The sequence below is a fragment of the Natrix helvetica genome (genome assembly GCF_964273705.1).
Source record: "Natrix helvetica genome assembly, chromosome: Z".
Classification (NCBI taxonomy): Eukaryota; Metazoa; Chordata; class Lepidosauria; order Squamata; family Natricidae; genus Natrix; species Natrix helvetica.
Window position 1 is genome coordinate 5,708,961 of NC_138554.1, and position 21,573 is coordinate 5,730,533.

Genomic DNA, 21,573 nt, shown 5'->3' on the forward strand with positions numbered 1-21,573 from the left:
CATTCATAGTTTTATCTCACCTCCTGGCAGATATTTTTTAATTGGGAAGTTCTAGGTTATTATTTTAACTTTAACTTTTTTGGGGTATTTTTAGGGGTTATTTTTAATACTGTTTTAATTGCTTTACTTTAAGATACAGTTTTTATAGCCTCCTCATCTAAGTATTTAAGGATCTGTGTATTTATATATTTATCCCTATGTATTCCTTGTGTTTTAATTTGACGAGTCCCTTTCGGGAGAGGGGGCGGTCTAGAAATCTAAATAAAAGTAAAGTTAAGTAAAGTAAGTGGCTTGGAGGCGAAGTGCTTTTCAGTGCTTTTCTGTGCGTCTGGCATTTAGGTAGATAGCCGGATGTCCTAAACGCCAGACGCACAGAAAAGCACTGAAAAGCAGCTGCTGTTGGGGACTGCGGAGCGCGAGCCGGCAGAGCGCGCTCAGGAAGGCGGGAATGGGATCACATGTGCTGGAGGCTGAGGCAGCCTCAGCCTCTAGCACACGTGGTCCCATTCCCCGCCTTCCTGATGACGTCACCAGCCTCACCAGCCATAAACCTCACCGCACGTCACTGTCCACTGCATACTTCCCTCCATGTAGATGCAGTTCCATTGAGAACTACACGTTGAACGTAAAACATGTTTTAGTTTTACATTTTTGAAGTATTAGTTTTATATTTTTCAAATATCCTTGTCCACTCTTATTTCTTCTTCTCCCCCCCCCCTTTTTTTGGGGGGGGGGGAAAGGAAAGTGTGAATGATTGTCTATTTCACTTTCATGTGTTTCTACTTTCCAAAGGATTTTCAAATCAAGACCAGTTAATCTGTACCAGACAGTTGATGTTTGACAATTTCATCCAACATTTTGCAAGGAAATGGATTCCTGACCTATTCATTAAAATTAAATCTTTGTCCTCATTTCTAGAATGAGAGCAATGTTGTAGCTTCCAACTTCCCAATTCCATTTCTCCACTATTTTCCAAACAGGTTAAGCATCAGTCACTTATCATGTCACTCCAGAGAAGGAAAGCTGTTGATCAGACACATAAGGGGGGGGGGGGGAATGCCAGGTTCCATGGCAATTATGTCCCCTATGAATGACTGCAATCATTCCATTATTCTAGAAGGCCACGATATTGAAAATTCTGCACAGAAGGGAATAGAAATTCAAAAAGGATCTATATAAATATTTCAAGAGCCACATGGAGGAAGGAAAGAAGGAAGTGGTAATGCTGACTCTGTGCGATTCATTTCCACAAAGTTCTCTTCTTTTTTATCTGCCAGAAGTTCTCCTTGAAGATAGTCTCAGACATTTTCTCCATACAGAGAGGATCATAAAATCAATCCTCCTGGTGTCCAGATGCACAAATCAGTTACTCTGAGCTGCCCTGCAAGTGATGCTTTCCCTGTTCCACATGAGTGGTATCAACCTGGAGACCTCATCATAGGTGGGATGGTGTCCCACTTGATTTACCATTTCTATCAAACTCTATTCAAACAGCATCCTTTTGTCAACCTTTATGATTCACCAATGTAAATATTTCCCTTTCAATCACCTAACCTATGCCCACAATAGCAAAGAATCATTGATAGGACTGTTTGTGTAGAGTTTTTCATGTAGATGTAAGAATGCTTTTGTGTTTTGAAAGTGGTGACAGAAGAGGGAACTCTCTTTGTGTTTGTTTCATTAACAACATCCTCTTGTCAAGCGTGTTTGATTGCATGGGAATGATCAAGAATAAGAAGGCTAAAAAGAAACATTCAGCTCTGCCACATTTCACATGACAAAAATAAAGGTCCCTTTCCAAAAGGCAACTGGATATTCTTGGTTTTTGCTTTGAAAAGCTTTCGCTTCTCTTCCAAGAAGCTTCTTGTTCTGGTTCAGTTTTGGTTTCGTTCGGGAAGCTTCTTGGATGAGAACTGAAATCTTTTCAAAGGAAAAAAAAACCCAATAAAGTCCAGTTGTCTTTTGAAAATGCACTTTTGGGACATCCATGACCTGGATGACTGAGAATCTCCATAGACATAAATATGGGAACTTAATTAAATCTATTGGCATTCTATTTTACTGAACAGGTAAGGAATGGTAGGATAGAGTAAAGATGTTTCAGTATCTCTACCTGATGCAGTCTATAGTGGACACACACCTTAGATAATGATTCTGGGGGAGCTAAGAATTATGACATTCCTTCCGAACTGGAAAGATTCAGGTGAGCAAGATGTATGAGTTTAGAGAGAATTTCACCCTTAATCAATCATTCATTCTAATTCTAGTTCCTGGAAAACTGAGAGAAATTGGATTATTCTTATAAAATAAAGGAACCTGAGTGATTCCACATTTACACTTTTTATAACCCTAGCAGCACATCTGTCATACATTAAGATAAGAGATTATGTAAAGGGTTCATTCTTTTGGAAAAAAAAACAAGGCTATAAAGTTGATTGGGACATACAATGCCAGGTCAGCCTGATATTACTGGAAACTGCCATGACAATGTCAGGAAGCTGCCATGATGAGATTGGTTGTCTTGTTATGGGGAAAATGATGGGATTTCTGGTCCGAGTAGCCAGAAAGTTTAGATAACACAGTTATGTAAGGGGAGCGAACTGTTACTCCAAATGTATTTAAGCCATGTATTCGGACCTATCCGACTTTCTCTTTCTGTCTTTCATGATTGAGAATCCTTTTGCAAAAGACTATATACAAATACATTTTAAATAAATATGCTTTTTATTGTTCATGGTCTCCTTGTGCTTGAATGAGAGGTTATTTTTCTCACGAAAACTAAATCAACTGAGAAAATAAAACAAGCCATGGCATTCTAGTTTAAACTGAACACTGCAGTTACAATTTCAGAAATTAATGTAGTATGTCTTATGCTGATTAATTTTCTGGAAAAAATATTAAAGGAAATAAATTGTGTGCAAAGTATATTTGGATTGATTAGAAAATTAATTAACACTTCACTCAGAAACAGGTTTTGCAGTAGTCAGATATGCAATGACCATCCTAATATAATTTGCAAAATTATGAACTATTATTATTTTGAAAAGATGTGCTCAATCTATTTTCAGTGTAACAACCAAATTCTACCAACACGTCCTTGCCTTGGCCTTTGCTGTGAAGGAGATCAATGAGGAACCCCAGATCTTACCCAACATCACTCTTGGGTTCCACATCTATGACAGTTACCTCAATGCAAGGATGACCTATCGTAGCACTCTGGAACTTCTTTTCAAATCCCAGGAATTTGTCCCTAATTACAAATGTGATCACCAGAAAAATCTCATGGCCATCATTGGAGGGTTAGGTTCTGATACATCATCTAATATAGCTGAAGTTGTAAGTTTCTTCAAGATTCCACAGGTAAGTATGGAGGAGATGAGCAGAAAAATTCTGTACTTTGTTGTTATGGCATACTTACTGAGAATCAGATATTAGATTTGTAGTAAGACATTCTGCAGATCTTAAGGTATAATACGTAGGACTCTTTTGTGAAGCTACAATGCCAATCATAGAAGTGAGTATCTAGAGTCACTCCATACACAGAGAGTAGATGTGAATGTAGCACACCCTGGCCCTGTTCAAACAAATGAACTATTGTAATGTGCTTGAAATAATTCATAGAAATTCCATTCAATTCCTAAAGAAATATATGAAAAATTCATTCTTTAGGTATTTTTTACAAGAAAACTAGATCCAGAAAGATTGGATTTGAGCTAACAACTCAACAGAATGTTACTCTGCTTTCTTTCAGCTGACATACGGCTCATTAGCCCAAGAGGAGTTTCAGACAACCAAGCGATCTTCACTTTATTTCATGGTCCCCAAAGAGGACCATCAATATGTTGGGATTATCCAACTGCTTCATCATTTCAGGTGGACGTGGATTGGGATTTTTACTATGGATAACAATAATGGAGAACGTTTCCTACAGAAAATGCAGCCCTTACTTTCACAGAACGGTATCTGCTCATCGTTCATAGAAAGGCTTTCAGAACTAATCCACATAGAACACTATGGAGAACTTTATCATGTAATCGGAAGTGTTTTCATTAATTTGAGGAATAGTGACAGCACCGCATTTCTCGTCTATGGAGAATCAGGGACAATTATGTGGCTGAGAGCTATCATGTTTATCGCAGATCCCGAAAGCAAGCAAATGGCATTATTTAGAAAGGTGTGGATCATGACTGCCCAGATTGATTTTGTGGTCTCTGGCTTTCAAATCGGTTGGGATCTCCAGATGTTCCATGGGGCTCTTTCCTTCAGCGTTCATTCAAGAGCAGTTGCAGGTTTCAAAGAGTTTCTTCAGACCATCAAACCTCATTCGGGCTGCAGAGATGGGTTTCTGCAGGATGTTTGGGAACAATCCTTCGATTGTTCATTCTCAAAATCAGAATTACCAGACACACACAATAGACAGTGCACTGGGGAGATGAAGCTAGAGAATCTTCCTGGGCCTGTCTTTGAAATGGAAATGACTGGCCAAAGCTACAGCATCTACAATGCTGTTTATGCTGTATCTCATGCTTTGCAGGCTCTGCACATGTTGAGGTTCAATAAGAAAAAAACAATATTGGTTGAAAAAAACGACCTTCCACATCTGCAGCCTTGGCAGGTATTCTTTCTGCACTGGACACTTCTTTTATCTCAATGAGAATTGAGATTCGTGCTTTTTAAGGAAGCCTGGGTCAGAACAGTTTCAATTCTCAGTGTGGTCATGGGGACAGAATGATGGGGAGGGAGTGCGTTCCATGCATATTGTCAGCTGGAGTCAGATCTTACTGCAAGAGGTTTGGGAGGGGTGCAACTTATAGGGTACTGTGATTTATGACACAGACTGAGGGGAGGGAAGGAACAGGGGTAAAATTCAGAAATAAATCAAACCAAGCACAGGCTTGACTACGAGCAGATCTTACCTAATGGAGCTCCTAATAAATGACTGGTTTTGCACTGAAAAATTGGACTCGATATTTATGAATCAATTAGGGCATTTTTAGGAAATCTGACAGTTTGTAAGAAAAAAAATGGAATACAATGAACAAATATGGCCCACGGTCAAGCATTAATCAAGTTCACAAAATGATCTTACAATGTAAAAGTCAGGTTTTCTTTTAACTCAATAAAGCAATTTGATCTCGAATTATCTTTTGAACCCATGGCAGAAAGTCTTAATATTTTCTGCTTATAAAATCCAGTTAGTTATGAACATCAAGAAACTATTGTTAAGTAACACAGTTAAGGTACCCTGACTTCCTTATTGACTTTGCAAAGATCATAAATGTGAAAACATGTCATAATGTGAAAAATGGTTGTAAAATCACTTTCTTCAGTGCCATCGTAGCTTCAAACAGTCACTAAACAAGCTGTTGTAAATAGAGGACTACCTGTATTATTCTTCCTATCCCCCCCTTTTTTTTTTCATTCTCTTTCACATAGCTCCATCCATTTCTACATGGCATTTCTTTTAACAATTCGGCTGGAGAGAAAGTTTCCCTAAATGAAAATGGGGACGTAATGGGTGGATTTGATATCATCAACGTCATCACATTTCCCAATCGGTCTTTTCAAAGAGTGAGAGTCGGAGTAATAGATCCCAGCTCTCCAACAGGCAAAGAATTATTCATTGATGAAGATCTGATTGTCTGGCACCCAGCTTTTAATCAGGTATGGACTCATTTGATGGACTATAACTTGACATATTGTGATCCCAAATAGAGGTCTTGGTCTCTGACACCATACTTAGACTCTTTAGAAATCTAATTTCAATGTTTGTGTTGTGGCAGCAGAGTCAAAAAGTGAGGTGGTTGGGGAGGAACATGGGCCAGTCCTGAGGAAAGACGAGGGCTCTATGTTGGAGGCAGAGAGGGAACTAGACAGCAGTGAGGCAGAAGAACAGCTGGAGCCTGTTCCCAATGTGTGCATGCGCAGACCTGCCAGAAGACAAGAACAACTAAGCAATCAGAGTCGACTTGGGAGTAAAGCCGTACCTTGGAGGAGATTGGTCCCTCCCATACTAAACAAAAGAGGAGTGAACAGGGAGGAGGCTTTTGCAGGAAACAATTCGTTCCTTCGGTCATTTGAAGAGTGGAAAGTTCTGTTTGTGACTGGAGGAGACTCTGTGCCAAGTTTTGCCTTCCCCTGCGTTTGCAAACTAGTTATCTGGCAGCTCTCCAAGCGAGATAAGGTTCGTGTTGATAAATATTCCTCTGAAATTCCTCTGTTTGCCAAGCCTTGCTGACTGTGAATGAAAGGAATTCACAGTCGTGTAAATGAAAGAGGCTTTGTTGGGACCAGGACTTTGCTTCATGCTTTTTAAGGAAGCCTGGGTCAGAATAGTTTGTAAGAAAAAAATGGAATACAATGGCCCATGATCAAGCATGAATCAAGTATACCAAATGATCTTATAATGTAAAAGTCAGGTTTTGTTTTTAGTGGCAATTATCTTTCAAATTATGGGCATTGCCTTATTTCTATAGCATTGTCCTCTCGCATATTAATCCACTCACCTTGCCTTTTTCAAACAGGCCCTTTAGCTCATCATTGTAATTTCAACAACTTTTAATGTATAATATAAATCCAGCTAGATAATATTCAGTAGCCCTCTGGGAAGTAAAGAATTAAAGAGATTAAAGAGATTGATTAATAACTCATGAATAAAAGTGTCCCAGGATAATGTTGAAGAATCTACTCTGAGTTGGTCACTGATCAATCTTTGGTCCCGGTTACTGAATCAGATTGCATCCTGCAAGATTAATATTTTTTTAAAAAATCCTTTGCAAAAGACCTTTTATGTTTATCACCAGGTTCTTCCAATTTCTCTGTGCAATGACCATTGCTCCCCTGGATACTGGAAGAAGGAAATTGAAGGAAAACAATTCTGTTGCTACGACTGTGTCCCATGTCCAGAAGGGAAGATTTCAAATCAAAAGGGTAGGTTAGACATTCCAGCAAGTTTTCATAGGTTGTTTTAAGCAAACGAAGAGGAGCGGTGGTACAATGGTTAATGACGCTGGAGAAGGTCATTAAGCTCCAATGGTTTGACTTCTAGTACTAAGTGGTGTGGTGAGCGCCTGTCACTCGACTCAGCTTTTGCCGATCTAGCATTTCAAAAGTATGTTATGTGCGAGTAGATAAATAGGTACCACTTTGGTGGGAAAATGAGCTGGCATTTCATGTGGACGGTTAGAATCCTGCTGGCACGGCACTTCCCGTTTGCGACGCTCATTTGTGGAGGCAGCAGGAAAGGCACTCGACTTTCTTTCTGGTGCAGAGCTAGCTTGCCCCCTTTGAAGACATTTTGCTTCTCATCCAAGAAGCTTCTTCAACTCTGACTGGATGGTGGGGAATGGAAGGATTTATATTTCTTGCAGACAGCTGATCATTCGCATTATTTCTGAGAGTTGTTGTGGCCACTTGGAAATTTGTCTGTGTCCTCAGGGTCACCTGAGTAATAGAAATGGTATGGAACCATCTTGGAGCTGCTGAAAGGACTGTGTTGTGGAGCTATGCTTTCTGCCCTGTGTCCCATCCCTGTTGAAGACAGGTACAGGCTGTTGGGGATGAGTCTGTGTTGCCTGCTTTTCAAACTGAAGGTCCCTGTCGTCTGCAACATTTTGCTGGAAATACGTTCATATTCCCACACCATTTCAAGGGTGCTCATCCCAAACTGCATAGCTAAATGTTCTAACCCCCCTCTCCATGCCTGTGAATAAATCAGAACACAGGCTTGGCTGTTTGCCATTGTTTAATTACTGAGGTAACAAATCCTTTGGCCGAGGGCCCAGACAACTCACGTTCAATAGACCAACCCAGATAATTCAAATGAAGCAACACAGATAGTCCAAATGAGCAGACACGGCTAGAATACACAGATAGATTTTCTTAACTACTAATTTGAACGGTTGTTTCCTGCAAATGTCCCCTCCCAACACCTCACCTATAATCTCTCTTGGGAGGGGCCAATCCACAACCACCTGTGCATAATCATCTTCTGTGAGTCTGCCTACGGAGTTGCTGCTTCCGTTTTTCAGCCCTTCTTAATCTAGCATCAGGGACAAACTGCCTTTGATCCTCCCCACTGCTCCATGCCTCAGGCGCCTCCTGGTGGCCAACCAGCCTGATCTCTGCTCTGAGTCTGAACCCTGCACAGGGTCCTCCACATCATCCAGGGCAGACTCATATGGTTTCTCGCTACCCAAGTCCATCAGCAGCTCAACCAGATCATGCTGGGCCACAACAAGTAAATGTCAGTGGATGTTCTCATTCATCCAGATCATGGTTGTCCCAAAACTGCTTTTTAATGACCAGCTGTCTCCAAAGACTATAACTCCTTCCATTCCCCACTATCCAGTCAGAGCTGGGCAACTGAGAATCTTCATAGACAAACAGAGCTAGAAGTCTCAGGCAGCCAAAGTACTAGTCTGTATTAACATTATAGTCTCCTGGCTAATGTAACATTACCATATACCCTGTTTACCCAAAAATAAGACCTCCCCGGATAATAAGCCCAATCGGGCTTTTGAGTGCATGCGCTAAAATAAGCTGTCCCTCAAAAATAAGCCCTCCCCGAAAATATTGCAACACAGCAGCAGCCACGAGGTGACCACACTCACTGCCTCTTAAACCTCAAAAATAATAAGACCTCCCTGAAAATAAGGCCAAGCGCTTATTTCGGGGGTCAAAAGAAAATAAGTCCTTGTCTTATTTTGGGGAAAAACATGGTGCTAAATAAATAAGTAAATTTAAGCAAACTGTAATACACTATCTTAGTGTGAAAATAAATAATACTTTTAGTTATTAGTGAATATACATTTTTATAGCTGTGACTTACAATCTGTTGTTCGGGTCAATACACTCTGTTACTAGAGACGTACATACATCCTCACGGTTTTAATAATAATAATAATAATAATAATAATAATAATAATAATAATAATAATAATAATAATAATAATCACATACTCAGCTGCTGTAAAAAAATCGCGCAGACTGATTATAAATTGCAGCACAATTCAGTAGCACAAATGATCCACTGGAATTTGTGCAAAAATTATAATATTAAAACAACAACAAACTGTTGGGAACATAAGCCTGAAAAAGTCACCGAAAATCAGATGGTCAAGATCCTGTGGGATTTTCGTATACAAACAGACAAAGTACTAGCGCATAACACACCAGACATCACACTGGTTGAGAAAAAGAAGGTTACAATCATAGACATCACAATACCAGGTGATAGCAGAGTTGAGGAGAAGGAACATGAAAAAGTCGCGAAATACCAGGACTTAAAAATTGAACTCCAACGATTATGGCACAAACCAGCAGTGGTAATTCCAGTGGTAATCGGCACACTGGGTGCTATTCCAAAAGCACTGGAATTACATTTAAAACAGTTAAAACTTGACAAAATCACCATCAGTCAAATGCAAAAAGCTGCACTGCTTGGATCTGCACGTATATTACGAAAATACGTTACGACGTCCTAGGCCCCTGGTGGGGCCCGACTAGTAATCAATGCCAAATCCAGCGAATCAACTGGCCGCTGTGATACAATATAATAATAATAATAATAATAATAATAATAATAATAATAATAATAATAATAATAATAATAATAATAATAATAATAATAATACTTTAATTTATAGACCGCACCCTTTCCTAAACAGGACTCGGGGCGGTGTACAGTCATATTAAAAACAATGTGATTTTCCATGTTTTGGAAAAAAAATGGGGAAAGTCCAAATGGCCATCACTGCAATAAAATTTAAAATTTAAAATTTGTCTGAAACGGTATAGGGTTTCCTGCCTAGGCAGGGGGTTGGACTAGAAGACCTCCAAGGTCCCTTCCAACTCTACTATTGTATTATTGTAATCCGTGGAACAGAAGTTGCCTCCAGAAGTTGAATGCCCCAACCCTGGAAGTCTTTAAGAAGATGTTGGATAGCCATTTGTCTGAAGTGTGGTAGGGTTTCCTGCCTAGGCAGGAGGTTGGACTAGAAGACCTCCAAGGTCCCTTCCAACTCTACTATTGTATTGTACTGTATTGTATTGTATTGTATTGTAAAATAATACAAAGGGTTGCATTTCAAAGAATAATAGTCCTTCCATTTCTGTTTGTTTTCTGCCAATCCTAAATTTTTCATTTGGGGAAAAACTGAATTTTCATAGAAACATGATCCATTTGGAAGCCAGTGGAAAGAACTCAAAGGAATAACAACTGGCACCCATTCAGAAAGTAATATGAATACTATGGAATGTGTAGATTAAAAATATATCCTTGATATTTCCTTCCAGATATGGAAGATTGCTTTGCATGTTCAGAAGATCATTATCCAAATGAAGAAAATAATGAATGTATCCCAAAATTGCTGGTCTTTCTAACTTTTGAAGAACCTTTAGGAATTGGTTTATCCTCAGCAGCTCTTGGTTTCTTCTTCTTGACCTCTTGGGTACTTGGAACTTTTATTAAGCACCGGGATACTCCCATTGTGAAAGCAAACAACCGGTCCCTCACCTACACCCTCCTTGTCTCTCTTCTGCTCTGTTTTCTCTCCTCTTTGCTCTTCCTCAGCCAACCTGGCAAAGTGACCTGCCTTCTCCGACAATCAATGTTCGGCATCACTTTCTCAGTGGCCATTTCTAGTGTCCTGGGCAAAACCATCACTGTGGTTGTTGCTTTCATGGCCACTAAACCAGGTTCTCAGATGAGGAGATGGGTGGGGAAAAGATTGGCCTTTTCTATTGTCCTCTCATGCTCTCTCTTACAAGTATGTATTTGTATTGTTTGGTTGTCGACATCTCCCCCATTCCCTGAGTTGGACATGCACTCAGAGCTCCAAGAAATGATTTTACAATGCAATGAGGGGTCAGCTTTCTTCTTCTACTGTGTCTTGGGCTACATGGGTATCTTGGCCATTGCCAGCTTTATTGTGGCTTTCCCTGCCCGTAAATTACCCGACAGCTTTAACGAAGCCAAGTTCATCACCTTCAGCATGTTGGCCTTTTGCAGTGTGTGGATCTCCTTCTTTCCAGCCTACCTGAGCACAAAAGGAAAAGCCATGGTAGCTGTGGAGATCTTCTCCATCTTGGCCTCCAGCACTGCTTTACTGGGATGCATATTCCTGCCCAAATGCTACATCATTGTTTTGCGGCCTGAGCTAAATCACAGAGAGCAACTCACAAAAAGAAATTAGTATATCATGTGTTCTTTCTGGCTCCCTTAATTAAAAGATCAAAAGTGATTTGTATGCAATTTCAGGGAAAGAACCTTATATTTGGTGCCTTTGTAATTGTCAAGCCAGCCTCCCTCAGCAACCAAGAAAGAAACCATCTAACTCCATTTTGCAGAATTAAGAGTACTTTTAATGGTTATGAAAAGATAGCAGCTAAGCAAAGCAAGATCTGAGGGAAAAGCGCGCGAAATCATATATATCAATATGTGACCAAACCCCCTCCCCCTGGTAACCCTCATCCCAGTGTCCAATATGCAAATCTCTTAGGTATCATGTGAGTTCCATCTTCAAGGAGCATCATCAGGTTGGTATGCAGGACGGTTGGCCTTGACCGACACCAAGCGCTAATCTCCAGCATGCACAGTAGACGGTGAGACCAAAACTCCCTTTTTATAATCTCTCCTGTACTTAAACTTCCAAATACCAGGCCCCCCTCCCCGTTTCAATGGCAGCCAAAATCAAATAGTGAAACAGTGGCTGACATCCGGCCCTCCTTCAGGAAAAGAAGTCATCCCTGCAAGAAAATAAAACAATAGAAATAAGACATGTATGACTCAAATATGATCAAGGCTTATCAGGGTACTTAGCATAGAACATAGAACTTAGCATAGAACTTCTGTAAGAGTCTAGGAGCTCTAACGTGAGATTTATCAACCCACTCAGCCTGGGAGGGGGGGGGGAATGCTTCCAGGATTGAATTCGATTCCTATGTTTCTTGGAGTCCAAGATTTTCTTAACCTCAAAGTGTTGCTCTCCCTCAATAAGAAGAGGGGCAGGGGGTGCAGGTAGGGGTGCACAAAAAGAAGAAGTATGCTCTGGTGTCAACAGATTTACATAAAGCAAAGGATAAATCCACTTAAGATGCTTTGGTAACTCCAATCGTACAGAAACAGGATTAATGATTTTCACAATAGGGGAAGGGCTGACATACTTCGGCCCCAGTTTCTTTTATTTCTGGGTGGTTTGTAGAAACTTGGTGGACAAAAACACTCGATCTCCTCCTTTGTACTCCCTTTGCTTCACCCTTTTTTGTCAGCCTGTTTCTTATGCGCCCGGTGAGCAGCCTCCAACACCTTGCAGGTCACGGGCCAAACTTGGCGAAGCTGGTCACTCCACTCGGAGAGGGACAAAATAATAATAATAATAATATATTTATTTCTTAGCTGCACCCTCTCCCGAAGGACTCGGGGTGGCGTACAACGAAACATTCGAAATAAATATGTAAACAAAACAAACATATAACAAAGGTACACTAAAACATACATACATACATAAGGAGGAGATCGATTGATAAAAACAATTAAAATACTGTATTTAAAACCCCTAGAAATTAAATATAATTAAAATACCCAGTTAAAAACCCGTCAGGAGCGATATGGTTAAATCAAAGTTGAGCCAGGCCAGCTGCTTGGAATAGGTGGGTCTTAAGCTTAATACGGAAGGAGCGGAGGTCAGAGGTATTCCTAATATCCGGAGGGAGGTCATTCCACAGGGCTGGGCCCGCCACAGAGAAGGCTCTACTCCTAGGCGCCGCCCCACGACATTGTCTAGCGGACGGCACCTGGAGGAGCCCCTCTCTGTGCGAGCGGATTGGTCGCAGGGATGTATGGGGCAGAATACGATCCCGCAAGTAACTAGGTCCTAAGCCATGGAGCGCTTTAAAGATAGTTATCAAAACCTTGAAACGCACCCGATAGACCACAGGAAGCCAGTGCAGCTCGCGTGTGGTTTTCCTCGAGGCAACTCAGGAATTGGTACAAAGTCCTGTCCAAACACAACTCTAAAAGGGGCTCAGCAAAATTTTCAATTTTTTGTCAATAAACTTCCGTAATTCCTCCATTTCATGTGTTATTGAGTAAATCTGGGGTTTTGAAAGTTTTACTCCTGGGAGGATCTCAATGCTGCACTCAGTCGCATGGTGAGAGAGTAATTTATCAGAGGATTTTTCACTGAAAACGTCCTTTAGGTCCCAATATTCCTTTGGGATTTTCTCCTCCCCCTCAATTTTTTCCTGCACCGCGGCTGCTAGGTTAGGTTCAGCATTGGTAATATTGGAAACACTCCCATCTCCCTCAAGGGGTTTAGCGGATCGGATGCGCAAACACCCTTTCTTCCAGTTGATGTGTGGGTTCCATTTACGCCAGCAGGGTAAGCCCAGTATGAGAGGTCGGTCCATCCCCAGGGCCACAATGAAACTTAATGTCTCCTGGTGATCTCCCATCCACATGTCTATAGGTTCAGTCACAAAATGGGCAGCCCCCCTCCCACTAAAGATCCATCTAGTTGGCAAAAAGCAATGGGGACTATCAAAGTTCTCAGTTTCAAACCCATTTTTTCCACCACTTCCAGGCTAACAATGCAACGTGTGCATCCCGAGTCTAAAAGGGCCAGCATTTTTAGAGGGCACTTTAAGTTCTACTGGGATGGTCATGGGGCCCAATCAGGAACTTATCAGACAGTTGTCTTTACTTTACTTTACTTTTATTTAGATTTTTATACCGCCCCCTCTCCCCAAAGGGACTCGGGGCAGTGTACAGTCAAATAAAAACACATCAATAAATAGAAAATACAAACACAAAGAGGAGGCAATAAGAAACTGTACATATCTGAAGTAAAGTAGTTAAAAGCAATATTTAAATACCCTAAAAATACCCAATTAAAATATCTGCCAGGAGGTAGAATAAAACTATAAATGGGCCAGGCCGGCTAAACGGAACAGGTGAGTCTTCAGTTTTTGTCGAAAGGAGCGGAAGTCGGTGGTGGTTCTGATTTCGGGGGGGAGGTCATTCCAGAGGGTTGGGCCCATCACAGAGAAGGCTCTACTCCTAGGCGCCGCCCGTTGGCATTGCTTAGTGGACGGCACCCGGAGGAGTCCTTCCCTGTGAGAGCGAATCGGTCGCAGGGAAGTGTGTGGTAGGATGCGATCCCGCAAGTACCTAGGTCCTGAGCCATGGAGCGCTTTAAAGATAGTAATTAACACCTTGAAACGCACTCGAAAGACCACAGGCAGCCAGTGCAGCTCGCGCAGGAGCGGTGTTACGTGGGAGTACCTAGTACTCCCCATAATAACCCGCGCGGCTGCGTTCTGGACTAGCTGCAGTCTTCGAGCGCGTCCCAAGGGAAGCCCCATGTAGAGGGCATTGCAGTAGTCCAGCTGAGACGTCACCAGTGCATGAGTGACCGTGTGTAGGGCATCCCGGTCCAGTAGGGGGCGCAATTGGCGCACCAGGCAAACCTGGTGGAACGCCCCCCTTGCCACGGCTGCCACATGGTCATCCATTGACAGCCGGGCATCTAGGAGGACGCCCAAATTGCATGCCCGTTCCACAGGGGGCAATTGCTCGCCCCCTATGGTCAGTGATGGAATCAACTGACTGAACCGGGGTGCCGGTAGCCACAGCCACTCAGTCTTGGAGGGGTTGAGCTTGAGTCTGTTGTCCCCCATCCAGACCCTGATGGCTTCCAAGCACCGGGTCATCACCTCGACAGCCTCATTGGGGTGGTCTGGGGTGGAAATGTACAGCTGCGTATCATCAGCGTACAGATGATACTCCACCCCAAAACCACAGATGATCTCCCCCAGCGGCTTCACATATTCATTGAACAGAAGGGGCGAGAGGACCGACCCCTGTGGCACCCCACAAGTGAGGGGGCTCAGGGTCGACCTCTGCTCCCCTGCCAACACACATTGCGTCTGGTCAGAGAGGTAGGAGCCGAACCACCGCAGATGTCATCAGATTCGGTTTCACTTTCCCCTGATGAGGAGGATGGTTCTTCTTCTCTCAGGATGGGAGGGAATAGCACAACAGGTTCCACCCCTTTCATGGTGGTGTCCCTTCCCTTCTGGGTTGTTTGTCTGGCTTCCTCTCCACCCTGGCAGAGGGCTTTGGACCAATCTTGGAGCAGCAATTTGCTGCCCGGTGCCCCTCCTTTCTGCAACAGAAGCAGATGGTAGACCGGGGCTTGCTTGTAGACCAACCTTTTCCTCCTTTCGTAGTTCCTTTGGGGGGGTTGGGAGGGGTAGCTTTCTCTTTCTCACTGTGTTCGCGGTACTTGTCTCTGGCTAGATCGATCTCCACGTCTGCTGCCAATTCGTACCAGCGTTGCAAGTTACAGGGGGGGGAGGTGTTTACACAGTTTTGGTATATATCTTTGTTTAAGCCATCCATAAAACTGTCCATTAAAGCTTCTTCTGACCATCCGCAAATGAATGGACAATTCACGAAACTCTTGTATGTAATCAGCCACTGGGTTCCTCCCTTGGGTAAGGGTTTTCATTCCGGTTCTGACATTCTGCTCCGTGAGCAGGTCATCAAAGCATTTCCTCAGGGCAGCCATAAACCTATTATAGTCTCTCAGCAGGGGGGAGTCATCGTTGTGCAGGGTAACCATCCATGCCGCTGCCTTGTTCTCCAGTGCCATGGTAACCATTCTTACCTTGGCTTCTTCTGTGGGGAGATCCCCTCCGAACTGTTGCATGAAATTCCAGACTTGCACCAGGAAAAATCCTAGTTCCTTTGGGTCACCTCCAAATTTCACACCAAGAGGAGGAACTTTTGCCATCCATCATCTGTGGGGGGGGGGCTCCTCCTCTTGGAAGGGCTCTCGCAGGTGCGGCTACTGCTGCTGGGGCTTCCCCATCCTGATGAGCTCCACTGTCTGCCCCCAGGCCCCCCCCTTGGGTGGAACAGGGCTTCTGCAGTTCTCTTTTCTAGGCCTGGGAGATCAGCTTCTCTTTTGGGACCGCTCTTGCATAAATGTTGCCTCTCCCAAGTTTCTTGAAAGAGTTTCATAGCCTGGGACATCATAAGGTTCTCCTCATCAGCGTCCTGCCAAGCAGCTGCCAGCCGCCGATGTCGCCTTGTGGTAACTCCAGCTGGAATTTCCTCAGGGTCATACTTCTGTCTCACTCCCAATGACGACCTGGGGGGGGGGACGGATCATTCCTCCAAATTCAGATCCGCCATCCGCTCCGTCTCCAAGGGACATGAGGATGCAACCGCCCCCATATTGTCCTCCTGGTTGCTGCCTGGGTAAGACATTCCTTTGAAGGTTTTGGTGTTATTTACACTCCCCTCAGAAAGTGTTAGTTCCGTGATGAGTGCGAAAGTGAGATCTTGCTTTATGTCAAGCCGGCCTCCATCAGTAACCAAGAAAGAAACCGCTTAACTCCATTTTGCAGAATTAAGAGTACTTTTACTGGTTATGAAAAGATAGTAGCTAAGCAAAGCAAGATCTGAGGCATAAGCGCGCAAAATCATACATATCAATATGTGACCAACCCCCTCCCCCGGGTAACCCTCATCCCACTGTACAATCTGTAAATCCCTTAGGTGTCCTGTGAGTTCCATCTTCAAGGAGCATCATCAGGTTGGTATGCAGGATGGTTGGCCTTGACCAACACCAAGCGCTAATCTCCAGCATGTGCAGTAGATGGTGAGACCAAAACTCCCACTCTACAATTTCTCCTGTACTAAAACTTCCCCTCTCAAATTCCAGCCCCCCCTTCCCGTTTCATTGGCAGCCGAAAGCAAATAGCAAAACAGAGGCTGACAAATCCTATGTTACAATCTCTACCTCTTATCTATCTATCAAAGAATGCTTGAGTCTCAAATGCTAAAATCTGGCTAAAAGAAATTAGTCAGAACTCAGACTCTCAAATACTTAAATATGCTCTATCTTGAATTAGTTTGTCAAGTAGTGGACCTAAAAGACAACATAAGGAAGTTACGCAGTTCCAAAAACCAATGTTCATTCTGCTTCAGTTCATTGTTACATTTTCTTAAGCTAATATCAAATAAATAATAGAGTGGAAATGTACATTTCCATGCAATATTGCTTATCAAATTTCTAAGTGTAAATATTTAATAGTGGTTATTGAAAGGGGAAGAATGGTTGAATGAAACTTCAATATCTTGTTCTCTTCTCTGTTATATTGTTTTCAATTGTCTATCTCTTTCATTCTCTTTCAAGTAGCTCCATCCGTTTCTTCAAGGCATTTCTTTTAACAATTCAGCTGGGGAGAGAGTTTTCCAGAAAGGGGAAACAACAGGTGGATTCGACATCACCAACCTGATCACTTTTCCAAACAGATCCTTTCAGAGAGTCAGAGTGGGAAAGCTGGATCTAGAAGCTCCAAAAGGGAACAAATTATTCATTGATGAAGACGTGATTTTCTGGAACCCAGCTTTTAACCAGGTTTTAAATTATTGTATCCATCATGTTTTAATCCTGGTATTGAACATAATGTCTTTAGAAATCTGATTTCTGGTTTTTGAAAATAAACAGTGGCACATTGTTTTCAAATGTGGTTGATTATCACCAGTGGTGAAATTCATTTTTTTACTACCAGTTTACTAACAGTTCTGTGGGTGTGGCTTGTAGAAAGATACTGCAAAATCCCCATTCCCTCCCAATCAGCTGGGACTCAGGAGGCAGAGAATAGATGGGGCGGGGCCAGTCAGAGGTGGTATTTCTCGGTTCTCTGAACTACTCAAAATTTCCGCTACGAGTTCTCCGGAACCTGTCAGTATCTGTTGAATTTCACCCATGATTATCACAGAAAGAAATTCCTGAGGTGAGGACAGAGATACTGAAAGGTGTACTGAAGGTCTGGCAGCAAGAGGTAGAGGTAGAGATGGAAGAAACATTTAGATTAACTATGAATGATGCATGGAGATACAAAATCCCCAAGAAGGAGTATGTAAAGCAGGCTGAAAAATCAATAAGGATTGAAGTACTAAAACGAGCAAGAGATGATGGATAGAAATGGAATACTTCCTAATATAACATTTGTGCTAGTAATTTTTAGAGTAGAGGTAGAAATTAGAAAGAAGGAAAATATTGTTCCCTATATTCTTATATAATATTTTAAAATCAATATGTAGATGAACAGATCAGAAGTTGAAAGATGATAGTGTTATGTACATCTAAATAATATTATTATGGTTACTAGTAATGTGTATTAAAATATTGAATAATTAAGTATTGAAGGGTTATATACATGCTAGAGCAAATTCTACAATGTTAAACACTTCAATTGTAACATTTATAATGTTACTATAATGTTGTAAGTATAACTAATGTAAATAATACAAAATCCCAAGGGAGGAGTATGGAAAACTATCTAAAAATCAACAAGAATTGAAATACTAAAACGGGCAAGAGATGATGGATAGAAATAGAATACATATTAATATAGGATTTGTGTTATTAAGATGCAGAATAGTGGTACAAACTAGAAAGGAGGGAAATATTATTATGCATATTTCTGTATATTATTTTTAAATCAGTATGTAGATGGAAGAATTAGAAGTTGAATGCTGAGGGTATTATGTACAATGCTATTTTAATGATCTCAGTATGATTAATATAATTAAGATTACTAAAATTATCAATATTATTATCCCTATTTGGTATTAAAACTAACAATACCCAAATACCAAACTTTTTGTACATCATTCTAATTTGCCGATGAACTTGATAACTTCAGTATTCTTTCGGGAAGTCAAAAATAATTTCCCTGCATAAAAAACAAAATATTGCAAATTATTTTAAATATCACACTTTTCAAAACCTTTTATGGTTATCACCAGGTTCTACCAGGTTCTCGATGCAATGACCCTTGTTTCCCTGGTTATTGGAAGAAAGGGATTGAGGGAAATCAATTCTGCTGCTATGACTGTGTTCCATGCCCAGAAGGGAAGATTTCAAATCAAAATGGTAGGGTAGGAATTCTACCATTTTATATTAGATTTAAGCAAACTTTAATAAACTACTTGGATGCATAAAATTAATCAAGCAATTTTCAATATTATGGAATGCGTAGATGATAAAACTCCTTGATTTTCCTTCCAGATATGGAAGATTGCTTTGAATGTTCAGAAGATCATTATACAAATAAAGAAAAAAGAAATAATGTACCCTGAAACTGCTGTTCTTTCTAACTTTTGAAGAATCCTTAGGAATTTTTTTAGCCTCAACAGCTCTTGGTTTCTTCTTCTTCACCTCTTAGGTACTTGCAACTTTTATAAAGTATAGAGATACTCCCATTGTCAAAGCCAACAATCGTTCTCTCACCTACACCCTCCTTGTCTTTCTTCTGCTCTGTTTTCTCTCCTCTTTGTGTCTTGGGCTACATGGGTATTTTGGCCATTGCCAGCTTTATTATGGCTTTCCTTGCCCATAAATTACCCGACAGCTTTAACAAAGCCAAGTTCATCACCTTCAGCATGTTGGCCTTTTGCAGTGTGTGGATCTCCTTCTTTCCAGCCTATCTGAGCACAAAAGGAAATGCCATGGTAGCTGTGGAGGTCTTCTCCATCTTGGCCTCCAGTGCTGCATTACTGGGATGTATATTCCTCCCAAAATGCTACATCATTGTTTTGCGGCCTGACCTCAACCACAGGGAGCAACTCACAAAGAGAAATTATGTTATCATGTCATCTTACTGGCTCAGAAAAATTGCTTAAAAAGAAATAAAAAGAATGCTATCTATACGAAAAATATTGTATATAAAGTTATAAGAACAGTTATTTTTTATTTGTCTCCAAGAAGTAGTTGTGTATGATATTTATGATTATTAAGATTTATAACGATTGTCGGTTCCAAAGGAAGTGCTCATGTTGTTGTGTTATCACCATTTTCTAAGATTTCTTGACCAAATCCTTCTTTTCAACACATCCATTGAATTTGGTTTTGGTGATCTAGCTGTCTTGTTCCCTGTTAGGATATTTTGGATATTGGCTCAAATGATGCCCAGTGTTTGCAGAGACATGTTCATCATTTCTATACTATTCATTCCTAAAGTGTTACATAAAAGCAGGAAAAAGCTGATTACCATTTTCTGAACATACAGTTAACACAGTATCATAGGATATCAGTTTTTGATTTGTAAGTGTTCTTTCAAGCATAAAATGTGTTGAGTTTTTGAATCTTGTACATTTATCTCCATCTTTTAAAAGGCAATAAATCAGATTAGTTGAACTTGATTATGTGTGGATCTGTTTTCTGCCTGATGTTTATTTCCAGTCCAATTTTTTTTCCCGGGGAGCAATGGAAACAACTAGCATGACATCTAACCTACAAGCAGATGCAATGTCTGACCACACAACAGTGGACACTCTCCTGCAGTGTGTGCGCAATTTGTGCAATTTTGCAGCATTCCAACTATGCAAGAAATGGTCCAGATCTTCATAAAGTAATAATAGGCTGCAGCTAAAGAGAGCCTCTCCTAGTTTAATGAATATTAAAAGTCCTTAAAGATTATTAAGAAAGGGAAGGATCTCCTTTTTATTTTTTCAAGGTTTTTGATTTTTATTACAAATTTTTACATATTTTATGAACAATGTGTTGTCCAGATCTTTTCTTTTACATCCTCTCATAGGCATAATCCATTTTACATCATATCTCTGTTTCCAATTTCAGCCATATTATTCTCTTTCCATATTTTTTATCTTAAATTTATTTTCTTCTTAGAACATAAACAATGTCACTAATCGCCCTTAATTTCTAATCTCTTACAATACCATCAACTCCATTGCTAAATATGTTTCTCAAATTCTGCATCCCACTCATTAATATTTCATCTTCATCTCTTCACTTTAAATTATCTTCAAAGTTAAACGAAATTATCATTTCGCATTTCAGCTGTTGGCCTGTTTTGCTGTAAGCAACATACATCATCAAACTCAATTTTTACCTAAAGAACGTTTAACTTAATTAATTATCCACATTTCATAAGGTTCATATAATTCCCTTACATCTTAATTAACTACCCACCATTAATAATATTAATACAATTCCCTTTAATCTACTAACATGTTCCTTATTTCCCTTGTTCCCTCTTTCTGCCACCTTGGAAGGATGGAAGGCTGAGTCACCAGTCAACCTGGTGAGATTTGACATGCAAAATCACAGTCATTTGACAGTCAGCAGAAGTAGCCTGCAGTACTTCACTCTAACCACGGTGTCACTGCAGCTCCTCAAGTGGCCATCTTCACCGGAAGTCATCATTTCTATTATTTTCATTGGCAATTGCTCATTAAAAAAAATAGATGAACCATCAGCTACTTATTATCTCATCAAAACAAAATAATTATCTCCTAGGCGCCCAGGAATAGGGCCTTCTCTGTGATGGGCCCAGCCCTCTGGAATGACCTCCCCCCAGATATCAGGACAACGACCGATCTCCACTTCTTCCGCGTGAAACTCAAGACCCACCTGTTCCAACTAGCCGGCCTGGCTTAACTAGAACTTTCTAACCTCCCTGGCAATTTAAATATTTTAATATTTTATATGTAAATTTTTGGGGGTTTTAACTGTTTTAATTGTTTTAATT

The 21,573-nt window shown here is 41.0% G+C and overlaps 1 protein-coding gene across 1 annotated transcript; it reads left to right on the plus strand.

Annotated features, from left to right (window-relative positions):
• Window positions 1-5,514: 5,514 nt before the first annotated feature.
• Window positions 5,515-11,195, plus strand: LOC309401201 (vomeronasal type-2 receptor 26-like; the record flags this gene model as incomplete). The annotated part of the gene is made up of 3 exons (XM_081970263.1): window positions 5,515-5,664; window positions 6,804-6,930; window positions 10,297-11,195. The coding sequence occupies 3 exons, from the start codon at window positions 5,515-5,517 to the stop codon at window positions 11,193-11,195; spliced, it is 1,176 nt and encodes a 391-aa protein (XP_081826389.1).
• Window positions 11,196-21,573: the final 10,378 nt, after the last annotated feature.